This window comes from Carica papaya, chromosome 4, assembly GCF_054855325.1.
Source record: "Carica papaya isolate Zhongbai chromosome 4, ASM5485532v1, whole genome shotgun sequence".
Lineage (NCBI taxonomy): Eukaryota > Viridiplantae > Streptophyta > Magnoliopsida > Brassicales > Caricaceae > Carica > Carica papaya.
Window position 1 is genome coordinate 28,570,416 of NC_142312.1, and position 19,585 is coordinate 28,590,000.

At 34.7% G+C, this 19,585-nt stretch overlaps 2 protein-coding genes across 9 annotated transcripts; one reads left to right on the plus strand and one right to left on the minus strand.

Moving 5' to 3' along the window:
* The first annotated feature begins 3,492 nt into the window (after nt 1–3,492).
* FLA1 (FASCICLIN-like arabinogalactan 1) lies at nt 3,493–5,900 on the plus strand. Its single transcript, XM_022050424.2, has 2 exons — nt 3,493–4,265; nt 5,128–5,900. The coding sequence occupies exons 1-2, from the start codon at nt 3,615–3,617 to the stop codon at nt 5,713–5,715; spliced, it is 1,239 nt and encodes a 412-aa protein (XP_021906116.1). The 5' UTR covers nt 3,493–3,614; the 3' UTR covers nt 5,716–5,900.
* Nucleotides 5,901–7,833: 1,933 nt separating this feature from the next.
* Nucleotides 7,834–12,975, minus strand: LOC110820659 (nudix hydrolase 2-like). Of its 8 annotated transcripts, XM_088218744.1 has the most exons (10): nt 12,836–12,975; nt 12,361–12,575; nt 11,634–11,699; nt 11,167–11,304; nt 10,529–10,606; nt 10,269–10,447; nt 9,654–9,762; nt 9,084–9,150; nt 8,938–8,977; nt 7,834–8,650 (listed from the first exon to the last, which is right to left on the minus strand). In XM_088218744.1, the coding sequence occupies exons 2-9, from the start codon at nt 12,520–12,522 to the stop codon at nt 8,970–8,972; spliced, it is 807 nt and encodes a 268-aa protein (XP_088074870.1). In that variant the 5' UTR covers nt 12,523–12,575; nt 12,836–12,975; the 3' UTR covers nt 7,834–8,650; nt 8,938–8,969. The 8 variants fall into 8 exon arrangements, with proteins under 8 accessions (XP_088074870.1, XP_088074869.1, XP_088074868.1 ...); XM_088218743.1 differs by having other exon boundaries at nt 7,834–8,977; XM_088218742.1 differs by having other exon boundaries at nt 8,938–9,150.
* Nucleotides 12,976–19,585: the final 6,610 nt, after the last annotated feature.

A 19,585-nucleotide genomic window follows, 5' to 3' on the forward strand; every position in this document is an offset into this window, starting at 1 on the left:
CTCCACCATATTTGTTATATAATTGGGTGGGTAGAAAAATCCTTTCTCATCTCATACCATCTCTGTAAGATATAAATTTAACAACAGATTAGAAAATATTATATGTAAAATGCATTAAAAGTTTTTTACTTTATTTGTTCAAAGCATCAAGATGAAGTTAATTAGGAGATTGTCATTCCTTACAAGAATCTATTCAACAGACCAGAATATATATATATATATATATATATAATTGTAATGTTTCTGCACTGCCAATTGAACTGAAGTGGGTTAATGAGATAAATATCTCTTGATCACCATATTTTAAGGCCTTCAAATATTTGTTAATGGTGGGTGATATTTGCATGACTCGGCAAATTGATTAGATACAGGTAATATGTGAGCTATATTTTTCATACTTATACTAAATTTAATCTGGGTAGGTAAGAAAAATTTTAAGAAGAGACCTTAATTTTCTCCATCATGACTAATTTATTCTTTATATATATATATATATATATATATATATATATATAAATAATTAATCAAAGACAGGCGCCTAAGAATATTTGAACTAACTACTTAATTATATATAATATTATATATATGTGAATTATAAACAAAGCTGCCTATTGGAACCAACTAACTTGATTATATATAATCTTATTTTTAGTATAATCCATTTAACCATGCAAGATATTCAAATAATTAGTCAATTTTTAATTTTTCTTATTTGACTTTTTGTAACTTTAGTGCTGTATTTTTTAGTGATAATTTAAAATAAATTATTTATTTTAATAAAAAATATAATTATTATTTAATTTTGAGTATTAATTATTGGTCAGAAATTTATTAGAGAGACTAATTGTTAATTAAGTATTTTCCATCCATGTTATCATCAGAAAATTATTTTATTAAATTCATAAACGAAATAAAATAGGCTTAGGAGAGAACAAATCTCAACCGTTGAACATTGCATCGTGTTTCCAATCAAGCCATCCACCAAATTGTCGGTGGAGGATTTTGCTGACGTCGGACGATCGATTATGAGCCGTTTATGTGGCCAAAAGAAATGCCAGCTGGCACGTTTTGGAGCCAGTGTGACCAGGCCCCACACAACCCCTTAATCATCGGACTAGATTACCCCCGGATTTAGCTAAAACTACGAAAATACCCCAACCTGAAATCTGTTGACCAATCAGACCGTTATGATTCTCTGCTTCAGCGCCGACAGTCGCGCTTCCAAACTTACTTGATGTCAACAAAATGGACGATGCTGATTTCTTCGGATGATTCGAAGGATTGACGGCCAACGATTGGCGATCATCATGATACTTTTGTGCAAATACACCACACCCGATGATATTCCGAACGGGAAAATGTAAGATTGAATAAAAGAAATTATTTGAATTTATATTTTATTTATAATTTAATTTATTAAGAATGTATTTTAAAATACATCTTTGGAATTTAAAATAGACACAACATACATGCCTAGAAAATCATTATATCTCACTATGTGTGTTATTTTTTACAAATTTATTTTAATTTAATACCCGTTTATTTTATAAAATTGTTCGTTTTAAATTATATATTACAAAATATTGAAATAAATAAATAAAACACGATAGCGTAGAATTCCGAATTATTACAATTAAAAAATACGTTATATAATTTAATGTAATAAAAAATATATTAAAATTTAAAGGATTAAAAGCTTAAATTTATCTCTAAAATCATATTTTTTTAATTTATATTTTAAACATAACAAGTGTAAATATATGTCACACTTAATTTAAATACCAATAATAATAAAGGATGATTTTGGAGTTTTGGAAATGTGGTTTATAGTATATTCCATACTTGTAATGTTTGTATTTAATTTTTGGATGCTTTGATTTTCGATGAAGAGATGCCAATGCACGTGGTGTGTTTATTCACTCATACCCAAAAAGTCTCTCAACCCTTTTACTCTTCTTTTTTAAGCCACTATAAACATCATACCACACCTTTTAACAACTTCTCAATTGGATTTTAAAAAATTAAATAGATTAAAATTTTTATATTTTATTTAAAAATTACAATTTTAAACTTATTAAAAACATAAAATTTATTATTTTATTATGTATACGTTATAAGTTAATGATAACTGATCTATAATATTCGATTTGATACAAGTACAAATTTATTTTATTAATGTGTCGACGTGTATCTGTAATAATTATATTATGATAAATTTAAATAAATTTATAATTAAAAAAATATTTTATAATAATTATATTCTTTTATATAAAATACTTATAACAGATTACAAATTTACTTGTAAGAAAAATATATTTAAAAAAATAATATGATATAATTTTAACATTATTATGCAATAATGAATAACTAACAAATTAATTAATGTTAAACAATTAAGATTAAAAAATATTTACTTAGGAGGGTACCATATTATTTTCCTATAAAATATTAAACTCATTGTTTAAAATAAAATATTAAAAAAAATTGAAAAATTATTTTTCTTATAGCTAATTTTGTACAAAATTTTACCAAAAGATACTATTTTTTTCTATTTAATTTAATAAAATAAACAAATATTTGAATAAATTTTGATTACAATATAACTTAATCAATGAATAATTTTCGTATAAAATTTTACTGTAAGTGAGAGATAAAAAAAATGTAATAAATATTTTAATAAATTAAAGTAACATAGAATCATTTTTAATGTAATAAATTTGTCTTGTTGTGGAAGTTAATTCCTGATTTTGCAATATAGTTTTATAATTTTTTTTCCCATATAATGCTACGTGCATATCTAATCTTATCAATTTGAATTGTAATCTTGTATAGTTAATTTTAGTTGGTACCCAATTTTTTTAAAAAAATATGAATTGTAAATATATAATATAAATAGAGATTTATCTGTCTCATGAAATAGATAACATTAATTAAACTTATAAAATTTTAAATATTTTGATTCATGTTAGTTTTTATTTTTTATGATAAGAATTTATAAATTTATACACTCTGAAACATATTTAAATACTTTTAAGAAATATATAATTTTTAATGCTAGCTAATATATTAACTACATTTGTTAATATAGATTATGAAAATTATGTTAATACAACTATTACATGATAATCTATGGCTAAATACAACTAATATGTTAATTTTCCAAAGGTGAAGAAAATAAATAAAAGGTTGGTGTATCTTATGATTCCAGCTAATAAATAATAATAATAATCCATACTTATATGCTAACTTCATAATGAAATAAAAGATTATTATAAATACAAATGGCAATATTGTAATAATTGATTAAAGTATGTCCTTTTTCGTTTTCCCCTTAACTGCTATCTTCTTTCGCTCTCAGACTGGCTTTAGCTGTAACCGTGTTTTGAAAGGTTAGCCACAAGGAAAGAAGACGATGGCAATATTGTAATTTTACTTAAATCTAAGTCTCTTTTCATGAACCCATCTTTCCTCTCTACAAAACTCACACTTCCCCAAAACCTCAGACTGGACTCTCTCTCTCTCTCTCTCTCTCTCTTGCCATTGTTGAAGAAACTTAGCTCTGTTTTCTCTGTTGCAGAGAGAGTACCGAAGCAGGAACAGTGGATTACAGTACAATGCAGGCGATGAGGAATCTTCTCTCAATCTTCTTCTTCTTTCTCATTTCCTTCTTCCCCAACCAATCTCGCGCTCACAACATCACACGTATCCTGGAAAAGCATCCAGACTTCTCTACCTTCAACCACTACTTGACGGAGACTCATCTGGCCGCCGACATCAACCAGCGCACCACCATTACTGTCTGCGCTCTGAGCAACGACGCCATGGCGGAAGTGCTGTCTAAGCACCTCTCTATCCACTCCATGAGGAACCTCTTAGCCTTCCATGTCCTCCTCGACTACTTCGGTGCGAGGAAGCTCCACCAGATCACCAACGGCACTGCTCTCGCCGCCACCATGTTCCAGGCCACCGGAACCGCGCCGGGCTCCACCGGATTTGTCAACATCACCGACCTTAGAGGCGGCAAGGTGGGTTTCGCGTCTCAGGACAGTGAGGGAACAATTGATGCGTTCTTCGTTAAGTCGGTGGAGGAGATACCTTACAACATCTCCATCATTCAGATCAGTAAAGCCCTGCCGTCTGATGTCGCAGAGGCTCCGACACCAGGCCCCAGCGACCTCAACCTCACTGGCATTATGTCTGCCCATGGCTGCAAGGTGTTTGCAGATACTCTATTGGCTAATCCTGATGCCGCCAAGACTTACCAGGTATAGCATGTATAGTATACTGTGAAATGTTAAATCCTTGAAATGGTTTTCATGTCTTGGATAATTTTTGAGCTTTCAGTTACATTTTTTTATTGTTTGGTACACATTTTTGAGCTGAAATGCTTTTGAATTTGTTGGCAGATTTGTTAAACTGGTGGATCCCATTAAACACTTGATTTGTTTCTTTATGGGTTCTTGGAAACCATACATATAAATAAAATGAAAGGGTAAAAAGATTGAAATCCGGCTTCTAATGTTTGGGTTTGAAGAAGTCGGTTGTTGCACGAGATTTATGAATGGCTAAGAAAAAAGCTAAAAGAGAATCTTGAAAAATAGAGAAGTGTAAAAAGGCTGTTTTTTTTTTTTTCTTTTTTTTCCTTTTCTGGAGTAAGTATAGAAGACAATTTTTTTATAAATTGGTTTAAGAACACTAATAATTCTGCTCTTGATTGAAGGTGACCATTGAGGGGTTAACAATACAGGGTCAGTCTAATCAACCAAGAAAAGCACCATTCTTGACTAAAATCAGTACTAGGAGCAGAGATACTGTTGGCTTCCAAAATTTCAATGTTGCCCCATTTTCTAGTCTAACTCTGAATTCTAAGATCTGGATCTTATTGTGGTTTTTTTTTTTTTCTTTGGTTGAATTGATCTCGACATGGAGAGCACAAGTTTGACATTTTCTGTCTCGTTGATATTGAGTAATAATGGGAGAATGATATGATGCCGGCAAATATTCATTTCTGCAAAAGAACTATTGAATGTGTTTTTTGTTTTGTTAACCCTGGTTGTGTTGGAATTGATTTGGGGAAACTGAATCCTGAACTCCATTGCTAATTTGGAATGAATGATCATTTCCCAGGACAATGTTGATGGAGGATTGACAGTGTTCTGCCCTCTAGATGATGCAATGAAGGGATTCTTGCCGAAATTCAAGAACTTGACAGCAGCAGGCAAAACATCATTCCTTGAATTCCTTGCTGTGCCTGTATACCAATCGATGTCCATGTTGAAGTCCAACAATGGCATCATGAACACGTTGGCCACTGATGGTGCTGATAAGTTTGACATCACAGTGCAAAACGATGGTGATCAGGTGACACTCAAGACCAGGATCAACACAGTTAAGATCACTGGAACTCTGTTTGATGAGCAGCCTGTTGCAGTCTACACGACTAATAAGGTATTGCTGCCAAAAGAGTTGTTCAAGGTAGAACTATCACCTACTCCAGCCCCTGCACCCGCACCAGAGGAGCCAGCCGATGCTCCCAAGCCCGCGAAGAAAAAGAAGAAACCAGCAATCCCCTCACCAGACTCAGATGCACCTGCTGATTCACCTGAAGAAGACCCTGCTGATCAGACTGCAGATGATAATGCTGGTGTGAGATTCTATGGTGGAAAAGTTGTTGCTTTGGTGTTAAGCTTGTGCTTAGGGTTCTTGCTTCAGTGAGTGTTTATTTTATATTTAAAAAAAAATCATATTCCATTTTCATTTTCATTTTTTCTCTTATGCTTTGTGTTTTCTTCTCCTCTCCCCAAATTCTTGATATTGTTTTTTAGTGTGGTGAGTTATCTTCTAGTCTTCTTCTGTGTTGAATAGAATTTTCCTACAGTTTGATTTTGTGAGGTTGATTAGTCTTTGTTGTTAAAGATAGATACTGTAGATTTTTTTTTTTTTTTAAATACACATTTGTTTATTGGCATCAAGGGTAATTTATTTTTTAATTTTTTAATTTTGGGAAATTCTATAGAGTTAGGAAGCATCATTTCTATGTGGTAATTTTTTAGCATTGCATATTAGTTTACTAAGTTTTGTAGTAATCACTTAATAATGTGTGGAGGTATATGTCTTTGTAGTAATTTTTTTAAGATGGTATAGTAAATTCTGTAATTTTATATGATAATTTTGTAAGATTTTATAATAATTTTGATAATTACGAGATTGTTACACAAAAATTACTTAATCACTTGCTCACTCTTGGAAATGTTATCGTGTTGGTCTGCATCTCTATAATTTATTGAATTATCAAAATTTTAATTTATTGTGTTACTCAAACGAAGAAAATATAATTGTACTATAATTTTATCAATATGTTAGTAAATTTAATTTAATTTGATCACTATAATTTTATCAATAGTAAACTAAATTTTTAATTTTAATAAATTAAATATTATAAATCGATGATTATTATTTTATAATATATTTATAAAATGATGAAAAATATATTTTTAATAAATTTTAAATTTATAATTTTTAAATAAAATATAAAAATTTTAATTATTAAATTACTATATTATTATTAATAAAATAAGATAAATATTTACGAAAACATCATTCTATATTAAAAAAAAATGTTATATATTACGATAAAAATAACATTTTTTTAAATAAAAATGTTAATCAAAATTTTTATTACGCTTTCGCATTTGACTTTTTTAATACACATATTTTATTTTAAAATTTCGAAATTGTTACATATTGTGTTACTGCAACTAAGAAAATATAATCATCGCATAATCATTTTTAATTCACTGTGTTACTGTAATTTAATATAATTTAGTTATTATAATTTTATTAATGTATTAATAAATTAAAATTTTAATTTTATTGAATTAAATATTATAAATCGGTCATTATTATTTTATAATATATTTATAAAGTGATGAATAATATATTTTTAATAAATTTTAAATTATAATTTTTAAATAAAATATAAAAATTTTAATTATTAAATTACTATATTATTATTATTAAAATAAGATAAATATTTACGAAAACATTATTTTCTGTTTTAAAAAAAGTTATATATTATGATATAAAAAAAATTATTTATTTTTATTAAGAAATAAATAAATTATAAAATACTAACAAACCAAGATTGGAAGATTTATAGGGAAAAAAAGGTAGGGTTCAATAAATGGGGGTTAAAGACTAATTTCTAAGAGTTCATTGAACCCCGACTTTATTCTCATTAATTTCCTTGAAAAGGTAATATACAGAGTTGCTATGAAAAATATCCTTCTTCAACGTCATTTGCTCTAAAAATAGTTTCTTAAACATATGGATAACTCCTACACTTGCTGTTGAAGTAAAAAAAAAATTAGAGAGAAATTATTGGCACTAAATTTGGTTTGCAGGATCACAGCTCGGTACTGAATTAAAAAAAAAAAAAAAGGACTCAGAAACGTGATGAATAATGACAACTTCATTCATTGTAGTAGCTAGCTAGTAGACTATTCGTCCTGCATCACCCACGAGGAGTCTTTACTAATAAAAGGAATGATACATTGTCGTCTTGCCAAGAGGCTGTATACAACCTGAGATCATATATGGATGGATCTCAGTCAAAAGGAAACCGCCTGAGAGAAGCCACCAAGCAAAAGAAGACAAACTTACCTCGCCTAGTTAAGGTAAATATGCCCATTTGTCTCTCACTCTCTTTCGTATATATGTACTTCAACCAACCATAATAAGAACTAGGAACACTAAAGCAAATATATAGAACATGACACCCATTCATTGTGCTTATGATAACTCAAGAAAAAGGGAAAGCCTCATCAAAGTATCTACACAACAGAAATGGGAAACTTTTACATTACACACTAACATTAGCAGTACAGTAAATTGGTTGACGAGTTTTATGGTAAACCGCACGAAAACCTGAAGAAAAATAGAAAGAAAAAGGCAGAAAGAAAATCTAGAGGAGGAGAGCGAATAAAAACAAAAGCATCACAAGGGAAAAGAGGAGGAGAGGCGAATAAGGAGAAGCAGAGTGGCTCTCCTGTGGGATATATCCATAAGCACTTGGAGGAGGGTAACCGCAGCAACGTGCAGGGGTAGGAGGGCAGTTTCCTGGGGACTGTGGCCCAGAAAGTTGTGGCGGTGGCGGTGGGGTTCCGTAAAGAGGATAGCCTGAAACTGGTGGTGGTGGAGTTCCATATGAAGGGTAGCCTGATGGTGTTGGCGGAGGGAGTTGATGGCATGGATATGGACAAATTGTGCAGTTCAAGCAAGTAGTGGGTGAAGGTAAGACATGATCATCAGTATCTTGCCCTATGACATCTTCAAGGTTAAAAAAAGAGAACCAGAATGCCAGAAGAAAAGCAAATTTCAGTTGATACATATTTTTCTTCCTGGCACTGCAGAACTCTAAAAGGCAATGATAATATACATGAAAAGGGAAAGAAACAGAGGGCAGAGGCTATTTTAAGCTGATTAAATTAACTGACAAAGCACAGAATTTTGATGGGATTGCAGAAAATTGGGCACCTCTCTTGAGACTTATAACCACTAGCTCTCTGCTCTCGTTTGGATCTTTCTTCTTCTGTGTTTCGGGTTTGGTGCCGCATGGCAAACCACTTGTCATGGTCATGAAGAGGCAATCCTGAAAGAGAGACTCATTTACATGTACAGACAAAAAACAAGGCGTTGTCCCTTTTCCAAAGAGAACTAGAAATCCAGAACCGACAAAAAAAAGGGAAAAGACTAGCGAGTGCCAAAGGTGAAGCCTATCACAATTTATTCTTTATGGTAACTGTCTTCTGTGTCAGTAATTTCACACGGATTTGGCATTTTTTTTATCAGCAAGACTGGAAATATCTGAACTTACCAAAAGGATTAACATAAACTAAATAATAGAGTTACAGCGTAATTGGGCAACAAAATAAATACCGTTCAGGAAGAATCAACAGAATTTGAATTGTTCAGATCCCTGGAATTAAAATAAAGGTAACTTAGCTCATCAGTAAATGATGATTTTATAGGCTGGGGACAAAATCCTGTGTAGCTATCTTCCATCTTTTTTAAGCATATATTACCAATGTATCTGAAGTGTTCGTGCTTCTGGGTGAAAGGTTGAGTTGCGTACTCCTCGAATGGCATCCACTATGCAGAAACATTGCAAACACATGAAAAAATATCAGCAATTAGTTTGAGAGATTTTTAAACTCAGCATTCTCTGGTTTATGCAACTTTGGAGTGGCAAAGAAGAGCATCACATACATGTGTGTCTCGAGTATGTTAAGATATAATGACTGCAAGCTAAATTAATTATGCAAATGAAACAACCAGAGAAACGGTTAATACAACTGTGACAAAAGCATTCATGTTTGCAAATTATGTCTCGATTTTTAAATTTCAATCACATCCATACAGTTCTGGTTTTATCCAAAGCATTCATGTTTAATTCATGTTATTGATATCAGGTTTCGTCAATTCTTCCTAAACAAAAAAATGGACTATCATCAATCTTAAGCATCATGTAAAATTACAAGACATCTAAGTAGGTTGAATTAATGGTTTCTAGTACTTGATTTCATCTTCAGAATTTCTATAATAACTTAATCATTATGATCAGCTCAAATGAAGCAAAATTATAAACAGAGTACCTGGGCTGCCTCAATTTCTAGTTCTTGTTTCTGAATATTGAAGGATAAGGGGCGCATCATGCACAAGAAGAATAAGTCTGATTTTCCAAAGAAGGACTTGTGTAATTGCCTGCAAATATGTGTTAAGGTCTTAAAGAAGTACAGAAGAAATATTAAGCCACTTCGAATGAGCTAGACAACAATTAATTTCATACGTTTTCAGCTATATTGCGACAATAGAAAAGGCAAACATCTGAGACACACCTAAAATATTTGATCCTAATGACAAAATACTTTTCCGAAGGGATACGAAAGGTAAGGACCAATATAAGCCCATAGGTAGATTCTTAATTGCAACAAACAAGGGCCATTGTCCTTGTCTTCATCACATCAACCAGAATACAAAACCATTACAATTGGGAATGAGATTCCAAGAAGAATCTCACCATACGCTAGTTTTCATAGGCTAACTACATATTACAGAGGTGCGCTCCTGCTACATCATCAAGTAACCTATCAAACCTGCCCTTCAAACATCACAAGTGTGACTTGTGACTTAGTATTAAAAAAATTACAACGTCTGACACTGTAATATAAAGAAATGTCAAAAGTTCTGAGAGAAAGCAGATGTCTTACCTGAATGCTAGAATCTCCAAGAACTCTGTGTCAACCTGAATAATTGGAAATAGTGGTCTCAGAAAGAGCGATACCGATGAGTGAATAGAAGTATGAACAAAAAATATTGAGACGCATGTTTCACTTACCCCTGTCTCCTCTTTCACTTCTCTTACAGCTGCCATAAAGATATCCTCACCCTGCATGTTAAAGAGCTTATTTGTTTTTATATCATGCATTTTAGCTTCAAAACATCGTAAAAGTCCTCTGGTTAAACTCACCTCATCAACAACTCCAGTAGGGATCTTCCAAACACCTGTTCCTTGGAATACGCCACTCTTTTCCTGGACTACAAGCATCTGCTCCATGTAAATAGGACTCAAAACCAATAATACAGATCCATGAGGGAACGAAATTCCAAAGAATTGATAGAATACTAAACAATATTTACATAAATGTACATCAAGATCCAAAATGATAGATCATTTCCAGAGAAATTTTTTCTCTTTCAATTCAAACATCATAGAAACAAAGTCATCAAGAAACCCAATTTTACAAAAATAAAATACCTTGTTGTCAAAGAAAACATAGATTTCTAAAGAGGTGAGCTTTCACCCCAATATATCTTTGGAATAGAGACTGTCAAGGACAGTAGTTTCTCTGATATGGGTAAATAGAAACTGCAGGAGCTGAATTCCTCAATATCCTGATTAGCCTAGGAGATCGCACGTTAACTAGTAAAAATTTTAAAGTGCAAAGAGAACTAGAGCTCCCAGCTAAGGAGGGAAGAAAGATATGTAAAATCCTGAAAAGTTAAGCAGTTGATTTAAACCAAACTAATGAAAGCTAGAAAGGGCCACTATTTTAAGAGCACAAAGAAACATCAAGGAAATTATGCTAACCACAAAGCAAGGAGTACCTCTCTTTTATCATTCAAGACAATAGCACCGACACCCACTCGGTGTGTAGCATTTGCAGGGATTGTATTGGTTGTTGCAGGAATCCAGCAAACAAGCATGAGGTAGTCAGGCTCAGCATGGTGGTACCAGAACCCCGCCTGCAAACAATAGGACACATACACCACATACAAATTAGTAGTTGAAACGGTATCTTTTCTAAGATAGCCATGAAATATGTGATGAAGCTAGCAATAAAGATGAAGATAATTCTCAAATGAAATTGAATTAGATTTTATGGACTGCATTGAGAGTATCAAATTTCTGGGAAATGATCAACTGCTCCTATGCCTTGTGTGCTTATCACAATTCGTGCTCCCTCAGTAAGGCAGATTAACAGAATATAAGATAAAAGACACTTGGATTTTCAACGACTATCCAACATATTAAAGATTCTTGTAATTATAATATCACAGCTAACGATAATTACCTTAACTGCTGTTTCGACAAGATTTGCAAGTCCAATAGGCAATTTAATCCAAGCACCCTTTTTGCCCTGCGAAGTGAATTCAAATACAGTCACTAATAACAAAGGCACCTGGCTATCTGAAAGCGAAGAAAATCCATGACAAATTAAAGAGAAAGAAGAGGCTAAAGGTCCGGCACCTAACATCCTTCCTTAAATGACTTCTAGTAGAAAAGTAAGTTCACATATTGAAGGACACGAAAACTAAACCTCTGTATAACATAGAATTGTTTTTTCTGCAATCTAGTGTAAGAAGAAGATGGAAAGAATGAAATATCTACGCAATGTGCTGATAATTATAGTGAAAATTTCAAAACATACTACAAAAGCGTAGCAAGTAAACCTAAGAATGATGATGTATGACCTAATATATTCTGAAGTAGACCACATTTTGAGAAACCTGACTCAGAAACTCAAATGCATAATGATAGTTGTTTACCAGTTATTCTTCATTGGCAGCCTTAAAGACTACTACTAATTAGAATACGATTTGAACCAGCTACTTTACTGAAATGTACTAAGCAATAAAAAACAAAACGAAATAACAAAAGATTCCTGTAGTAAAAATGATATTAATGAGTTCAAGCAAGATTCACTAACATTTAGTGATAGAAAACAGTCTAAAACAAAGGTAAACCACAAACAAATAAGCAAGATATCCACCATAAATAAAGTTATATCAGAAAAGAACCTGTAATCTCCATAATGCTATTGAGTCCCTGAGTAAAGCAACAAAAGACTCCGGATCCATAGGCTCCTTCATTTCCACAATGACACCTCCATGTTTATCATTGAAAGCGGGAAGTACTTTAACGTCGTGTACACCATTTTCCCGCACTTGATTCACCGACATAGCTCCCGATAGTTGCACCGTAAACGGCTCACACAAGACCCGACGCTCTCACACTTGGAAGTATTTTGCAGAGAGTATCAACAAATAATTAAGACTGGAAAAATAAAGCGGTATATTGATTCAAACAAAGAAAGAGAAACACGCAAAAATCTCTATCAAATAGACCAGGAAACAAAACCACCAATCAATCAAGAACAGATAATTACCATTAACATCATAAGAAATCCAAGTAAAAATGCTTCGCTTGAGAATATTAACACAGTAGTTACGGATTTAACCAAGAATTAACTAAAGAAGTCAATAATTTTCTTACAAGCTTATGGATTTTGGTATTCGCCCTGACTGAAGAATCAGTAGACGGGAATACAGATATGATACTAGTAGTTGAAGAAGATGGGGGGCTATTTATAGTGCGTTCTTTATGCGGAGAAAGCTACCGTACAATGAGTCATATTGACGAATATCCACTTGCGCTTTCGATCTCAAGTGGGCCCCATTTACTCCAGCCGCCGTCTCCTTAACGTTTACTTGGATGCCTTTTGGGGAAGGGACCACCGCAATATTAATATGCACCCGCGCAGTCGGTTGAACCACGTAATCGTATAATTTTTTGTAGTTCATAATTTTTTAAAAATTTACAAAATTACTTTAATTCATGATATTTTTTATAATTGTGAAATTTCTGATAATAAATTATGAGTTTTTCATGTTATATATTTTGTTCTTAATGAAATTCAAAAATTAGATAAACTAATTTAATAAAGTTAATAACAATGCTTTTAAATATATAATCATAATTTCTAACTATTTATTAAATTCTATAAAATTATATTTTTTATTTCATGGATTATACATTATTAAAATAAAAAAATAAAAATTTAAAAATTAATGGAAAATATTCCGAATGTAATGTCAAAACAAAGAATAGCATATTTGATCTCTTGATATATTTCATAAATAATTATGAGAAGCATTTCTAGCACATTAACTAAATCAATTGAAAATAAATTCATACATCTAATACGTTATTATTTTTGTAAATATGATTGACACTTGAAAAGTTATTCACAATACTAAAAAATTACTGTGATAATAAATAATGTGATAATGAATGATATAAAAATTAGTATTATTTTTAAATATATATTTTATTAAGACATTTTAAATAATACATTATAATAAGTCTTACCTTTTTTATAATTGGTTCTTTTTATCTGAAATGGTTAATGAAAGAATGAACTACACTACCTCGCAATAATATCACACTACTTACCGATACAGAAACGAAAGTTGGTAAAAATCATAAAAAAACTAATAGAGCTATTAATTTAAGTAAGTTCCTTTAACATGAATGAAATCATTTACCGCATACTTACCTTAACGAGATTTTCAAAAAACTAACTTATAAAGTCAATAACATTAACAATATCAAAATCTTATATTCAATCAGTCAAAACAACGACTTTCTCTTTTACGCGTGAACCTTTATTCAATATTTTCAAATAACGAGCCGTCCCCATACTCCGTCCGGTATAAGCGTCAAAAAATATTATCCATCAATATCCTGTCCGGTATGAGGGTAAAATGGACTGCCCCCATACCCCGTTCGGTACGAGCGGCAAATTACCAATCATCGATACCCAGTATGAGGGTGAAACAAGTCGTCCTCATACCCCATCCGGTATAAGTGTCGAATTACCAATCATCGATATCCCATCCGGTATGAGGCAAATTTCACGGTAGGGTTCTCTATATACCCAGTCCGTCCACCATCTCTCAAGATATCCAGTAAGACTATCGTTCATCCATCCACTTAATCAAATAATTTTTCGTTTACTTTTAATTTCAAATTTTTCAATTTAACTATAATCACGTAAGACAAATAATACATGCATCAACTGAAACACAATCGCATCAGCATACCAATTTCAGTGTATTATCATGCATTCGAAAATTATAAAATCAGACAATCAATTAAACATAGCAAACAGTAATAAGTAACGGGTTCTGACTCTATTAATAACCTGTAATTAATTATGAATATTTTTTAAGTTTCACAAAATACTATATTATTTAAAATTAAACTTCAATTCCATAATAGAGAATAAGGTGAGGGATTCTTACTCGAATTGGTGTTCGAACCCTAAGTTTTTGATTGCGCCTACTGGCAGTCCCCAGATTTTCTGAATTCTTCGAGGATTAAAACATGCTTCAAGTACCTAGAAATACCCCCCAAAAAACCCAAAATTAGTGTTAGAAACCTTTTTTGGCCAATTCTAGAATTTTGACACGGCAGCCCCGCCATGCTCCGATGACGGCACCGTCGCTCACGGTGGCGGTTTTGACTGTTTTGGGCAAGTTTTGTACTAATCCCTGCGAAAAAACACGTTAAGGGGTATCTGTTGGCAAAAAAAAGTCAAAAAATCAAAGCTTATTGGCGGCAGGGTTCTCCGGTGCGGCGGCTTCGCCGGCTCATCTTCGCGGTTGGGTGTTTTGCTTCAGTCAACCCGTAGAGAAAGTGATGGTGATTACAATGGTGAAAAAATTACACGAAACGGGAATCGGGAAGGGCCTCATCGGAGGCAATTTTTACTTTTTCCTATGGCGGCGCCGCAGGGCTTTGCCTGCGGTTTTTGCCTCATCCGCCGGTTCTTTTGCTCCAATTTGGCCATGGAGGTGTTTAAAATTGAATTTTGAGCGAATGAGAAATTTTTTACCTCTTTTGGCAGTCGGAAGTGGCTCCGGCACGGCGGCAGGTGTCAGTCGACTTCCTTCCCGGCGACTGGCTCTTCTTCTCCGGTGAGGGGGTCTGGCAGATAGGGTTAGAGTTTGGTGTGAAGAGAGTTATTTATATCTGCCTCTTTTTAATCTGGACCGTCCATCGCATTTGATTTGGATCGTCCGATTGCGTTTAAAGGGAGAATAGATCCAGACCGTCCGTGTGCGAGGGAATAAATCCAGACCGTCTGATCGCGGACACGTAGATCGCCAGCGTGGCCTCTCGCATGGCACTGCGTCTGCGTACCTTGCCATGTGGCACGCTTCGATTTGTCGGGGCTGCTGACTGGACGTCCTACGTGACACAATTTTCTTAAATTGCATTTTGATCATCATTTTCTGATTTTTCTTTCACAAACACCCTCAGAATCCAAATTTGTACTATTTTTTCCCAAAATTGTTTTCAATTTCATCATCCACCTATTTTTCTTCATTTTACATTAAACAAAAATTCAAAAATTAAAAGATTATATTTATACATTAATTTTATTTACATTAAAATTAATTAGGGGTATTACATATCGCATATTATTTTTTAACTATTATGAACAGTTACTAACTCGAACATTAAATTATTTATTACATAGTGAAATTTGAAACGTTAATTTTATTCGTATTGTTAGATAATCTCAATGTAATACTAATGTTTAATGTTTCACATACTTGATCTATTTTAGTTTTTGTCAAAATTTGTAATATTCAGGCCAGGAATTTGGCCCGAGATTAATTTTAACATTTTAAAATGTATAAAAATTTATTTTTTGAAATTAATAAATTTTAATTTAATGTAGAATTATGAAAAAATTAGGTTATGAATGAAATTGAAAATAATTTTGGAAAAAACGGGTGAAAATTTGGGTTCGGATGATGTTTTTGAAAGAAAAATTAGAAACTGGGGGGTCAGAACACAATTTTAAAAAATTGCACCACGTAAGACCACCAAATCAGCAGTCTCGACGAACTGGAGCGCACCACGTGGTAAGGCACGCTGACTCGGTGCCACGCGGGAGGCCATATTGGTGATCCGCGTACCACGCGATCGGACGACCCAGAAGTCTTCCCGTGCGTGTGGACGGTTTGGATCCGTTCCCTCCTTAGGCATGATCGAATTGCCACGATCAAACATGATGAACGGTTCAGATTTTTTTTCTCCTTAAGTGTAATCGGACGGTCGAAATCAAACGCGATGAATGGTCTAGATTCGTTTCCTCCTTAGGCGCGATCGAACGGTCGAGATTAAATGCGATGAACGGTTTAGATTAACGCGAGATTAGTATAAATATTTCGCATCACACAGAACCTGAACCCTAGTCGCCAGCTGTAGCACCCGGAAAGGAGGAGGGAAAAAAAAAAAAGGCACGTCAGCAGGCCCGGTCAGCAGCCCCGCCCAACCAGGACCTGCCACGTGGTAATACCACATCGTTCCAGAAAGGGCCACGTTGGCAATCCGCGTGGGCGCGATCGGACGGCCCAGATCAGGCGGACGATCGGACGGCCCAGATTTAATCGCACGGACGACCCAGATTTAATCAAAAACGGACGGCCCAGATTAAATCAAAATGGATGGCTGAGATCAAAGGGCAAGAGGTTATAAATAGAACCCCCACACCAGACCACAAACCCTAGCCGCCTGCCGCTCGCCGGAGAAGACGAACCAGAAGCCGGCCGCCGCCACCCACTGCCGTACCGGAGGAACTTCCGACCGCCGATCGAGGTAAATTTCGTACCCCCGACTCATTTTTCCACGCTGATTCCTCCTGTGGCCAAATCGGAGCCAAAATCCCGGCCAAACGGCCGGAATACGCGGCCGAAGCCCAGCGGCGCCGCCGCGCCCCTTCTCGGTTTTTGCCTCCGATGAGGCCCTTCCCGGCCTCCGTTTGATGCAATTTTTATATCACCGTGATCACCATTCTTTTCTCTACAGGTTGACCGGAGCTGAATCACCAAAACACGAACCTCGTCGGAGAGCCGCCACACCCGAGAGCGCCGCCGCCGGTAAGCTCCGTTTTTCCGTGATTTTTTTTTTGCCCCCCGAGGGCCCTAGGGTTGTTTTTTCACAGGGACTGATGCGAGTGTGGCCGAATTCGGCCGAAAACGGCCGAAAACAGCCAACCCGAGGCGACTCGCCGCCGCCAGCAGCGACGCCGTCGCCGGAGCACGGCGGAGCCGCCGTTGCGATTTGGGCCGAAAGAGGCCCTGGGCCTAATTTGGGTTTTTTTTGGAACACGTGCAGGTACCAGTAGTGCGTTTCAGTTCCCCGAGGAAAATTCAGGGAAAATTAGGGACAGCCTGCAAGCGCACTGTGAAGCCGTGTTCGGACCTCGAAACGAGTAAGGACCCCTCACCCTATTTCCTATCACGGTATTAAAGTTCAAAAATGATAAAACGGTATTCCTTGAATTAACGAATGTGTGAAATTGTTTAAGGTGGCTAATGGAGTCCGAGTCTAGTGTGATTGGTGATTTACTGTTATTTGTCATGTTTACAGCTTTAAATGCAAAATGAGGTTTGATGTGTTCATTTTACAGATTTGTGTGCATATACTACGTTTTTATTAATCATGGGTTGAATGACTGAAAAACTGATACTGTATGTTGTCTGTTTGGCATGAATTACGATTTGCTTGTTTAAATGTGAATTGATGGTGCTGACTGAGGAAAAGGAAAATGAAAGATTGTGTAGACTGATAATTGTATTATGGGGGTCAGCCTGACTAGATATCCTGAGAGATGGTGGACGGACCAGGTCCGTAGGGAACCCTACCGGGATTGTGGTCTCACATGCCGGACGGGGTATGGAGATCTTATGATTTTGGCGCCCATACCGGACGGGGTATGGGGACGACCCGTTTCACTCTCATACCGGACGGGGTATGGGGACGGCCCTGGAAACTGATTATGAATGTTAAAGGTTAACGGGTAGCGGGACCCCTATGGACCCCCACGGATACTAGTAGGCTGGTAAATGAGAAAAAGATATGTTGTACAATGATTGAATTACAAGAGGCGTGATAAGTGTTATGTTTTACAGCTTATATTATTCCATGATTATGATAATATTATTGTTTTTCTTATATTGTTTTCATAAATTCCACCGAGGTAAGTGGATGGAAAATGGTTTTATGTTAATAAGCGAGTTTGTTGTAAATTATGCTCCATTGGTCTTTTTGTGTTTTATACCCACCTTTACCTCCGTGACGGTGAGATATCGTGATGTTCTTACTGGGCTAGTGTAGCTCACTCATTATTTAACCATTTCAGATCAGGAAGACATGGTTCCCGAGCCCGTTCCGCAGGAGGACGACGAAGGGGATGCCTAGAGACTCTGTAGTCATGCTCATAGCTTTGTTTTCGAGTTTCTCTTTTAGTTAGTTTAACCTTTTATAATTTAAGTACGTTTTTGGTTTTCGTGTAAGGGATGTTAACTGAAATTTTGATCTCGCTTCCGCATTTGATATATTTAAATACTCATTTCATTTTAATATTTCCGGGGCCGTTACACCAGCCCCCCGCCAGAGAAGAAGAACAAGTCGCTAGAGAAAGGAGTCAACCGCCGTCCGCCGCCGCACCGGAGCCACCTCCGACTGTCAAAAAAAGGTAAAAATTCTCCCACCCGCTCAGAATTCGATTCCGAGCACCCCTATGGCCATATCAGAGCAAAATAAATGACGGATGAGCCGAAAACTGCGAATAAAGCCTAGTGGCACCGTTGCAGGCAAAACCCGCAACCGCCTCTGATGAGTCCCTTTCCATTTCTCATTTTATGCAATTTTTCCACCGTTGTGTTATTTGTTATGTTTCTACAGTTAGCCGAAAAAAAGTCCAACCGCGAATGTGAGCCCTAAAATTTGTCAGAAAAGGATTTTAACACTGATTTTGGATTTTTTGGGTATTTTTAGATACATAAAGTGTGTTTTAATTTCCGTAGAAAAATTCAGAAAACTTGGGGACCGCCAGTAAGCGCAATAAAAAGTTCGGTATTTCGTACACTGATTTGAGTAAGAATTTCTCACCTTATTCTTCATTATGGAATTGAAGCTTAATAATCGATAATATGGTATTTTGTGCAATTTAAAAAATTTTAAGAATAATTACGGGTTACTAATAGAGCCGAAATTGGTTAGTTATTTATTGTTTGTCATGTTTAACTGATGATTGATTTTACATTTTTAAATGCACGATAATATACTGGAATGGTTAAATGATTCAGTTGTATTTTCTTAATGCATATATTGTTTGTCTTGCATGATTACGGTTAATTTGTAAAACTGAAAATTAAAATGTAA

Coding starts and splice junctions, on each gene's coding strand:
- FLA1 (XM_022050424.2), top strand. CDS start 3,615: ATGCAGGCGATGAGGAATCTTCTCTCAATCTTCTTCTTCTTTCTCATT. Junction 4,266..5,127: donor ATGCCGCCAAGACTTACCAG/GTATAGCATGTA, acceptor ATCATTTCCCAG/GACAATGTTGATGGAGGATT.
- LOC110820659 (XM_088218742.1), bottom strand. CDS start 12,522: ATGTCGGTGAATCAAGTGCGGGAAAATGGTGTACACGACGTTAAAGTA. Junction 11,305..11,633: donor TTGTCGAAACAGCAGTTAAG/GTAATTATCGTT, acceptor TATTGTTTGCAG/GCGGGGTTCTGGTACCACCA. Junction 10,448..10,528: donor CTACTGGAGTTGTTGATGAG/GTGAGTTTAACC, acceptor TTTAACATGCAG/GGTGAGGATATCTTTATGGC.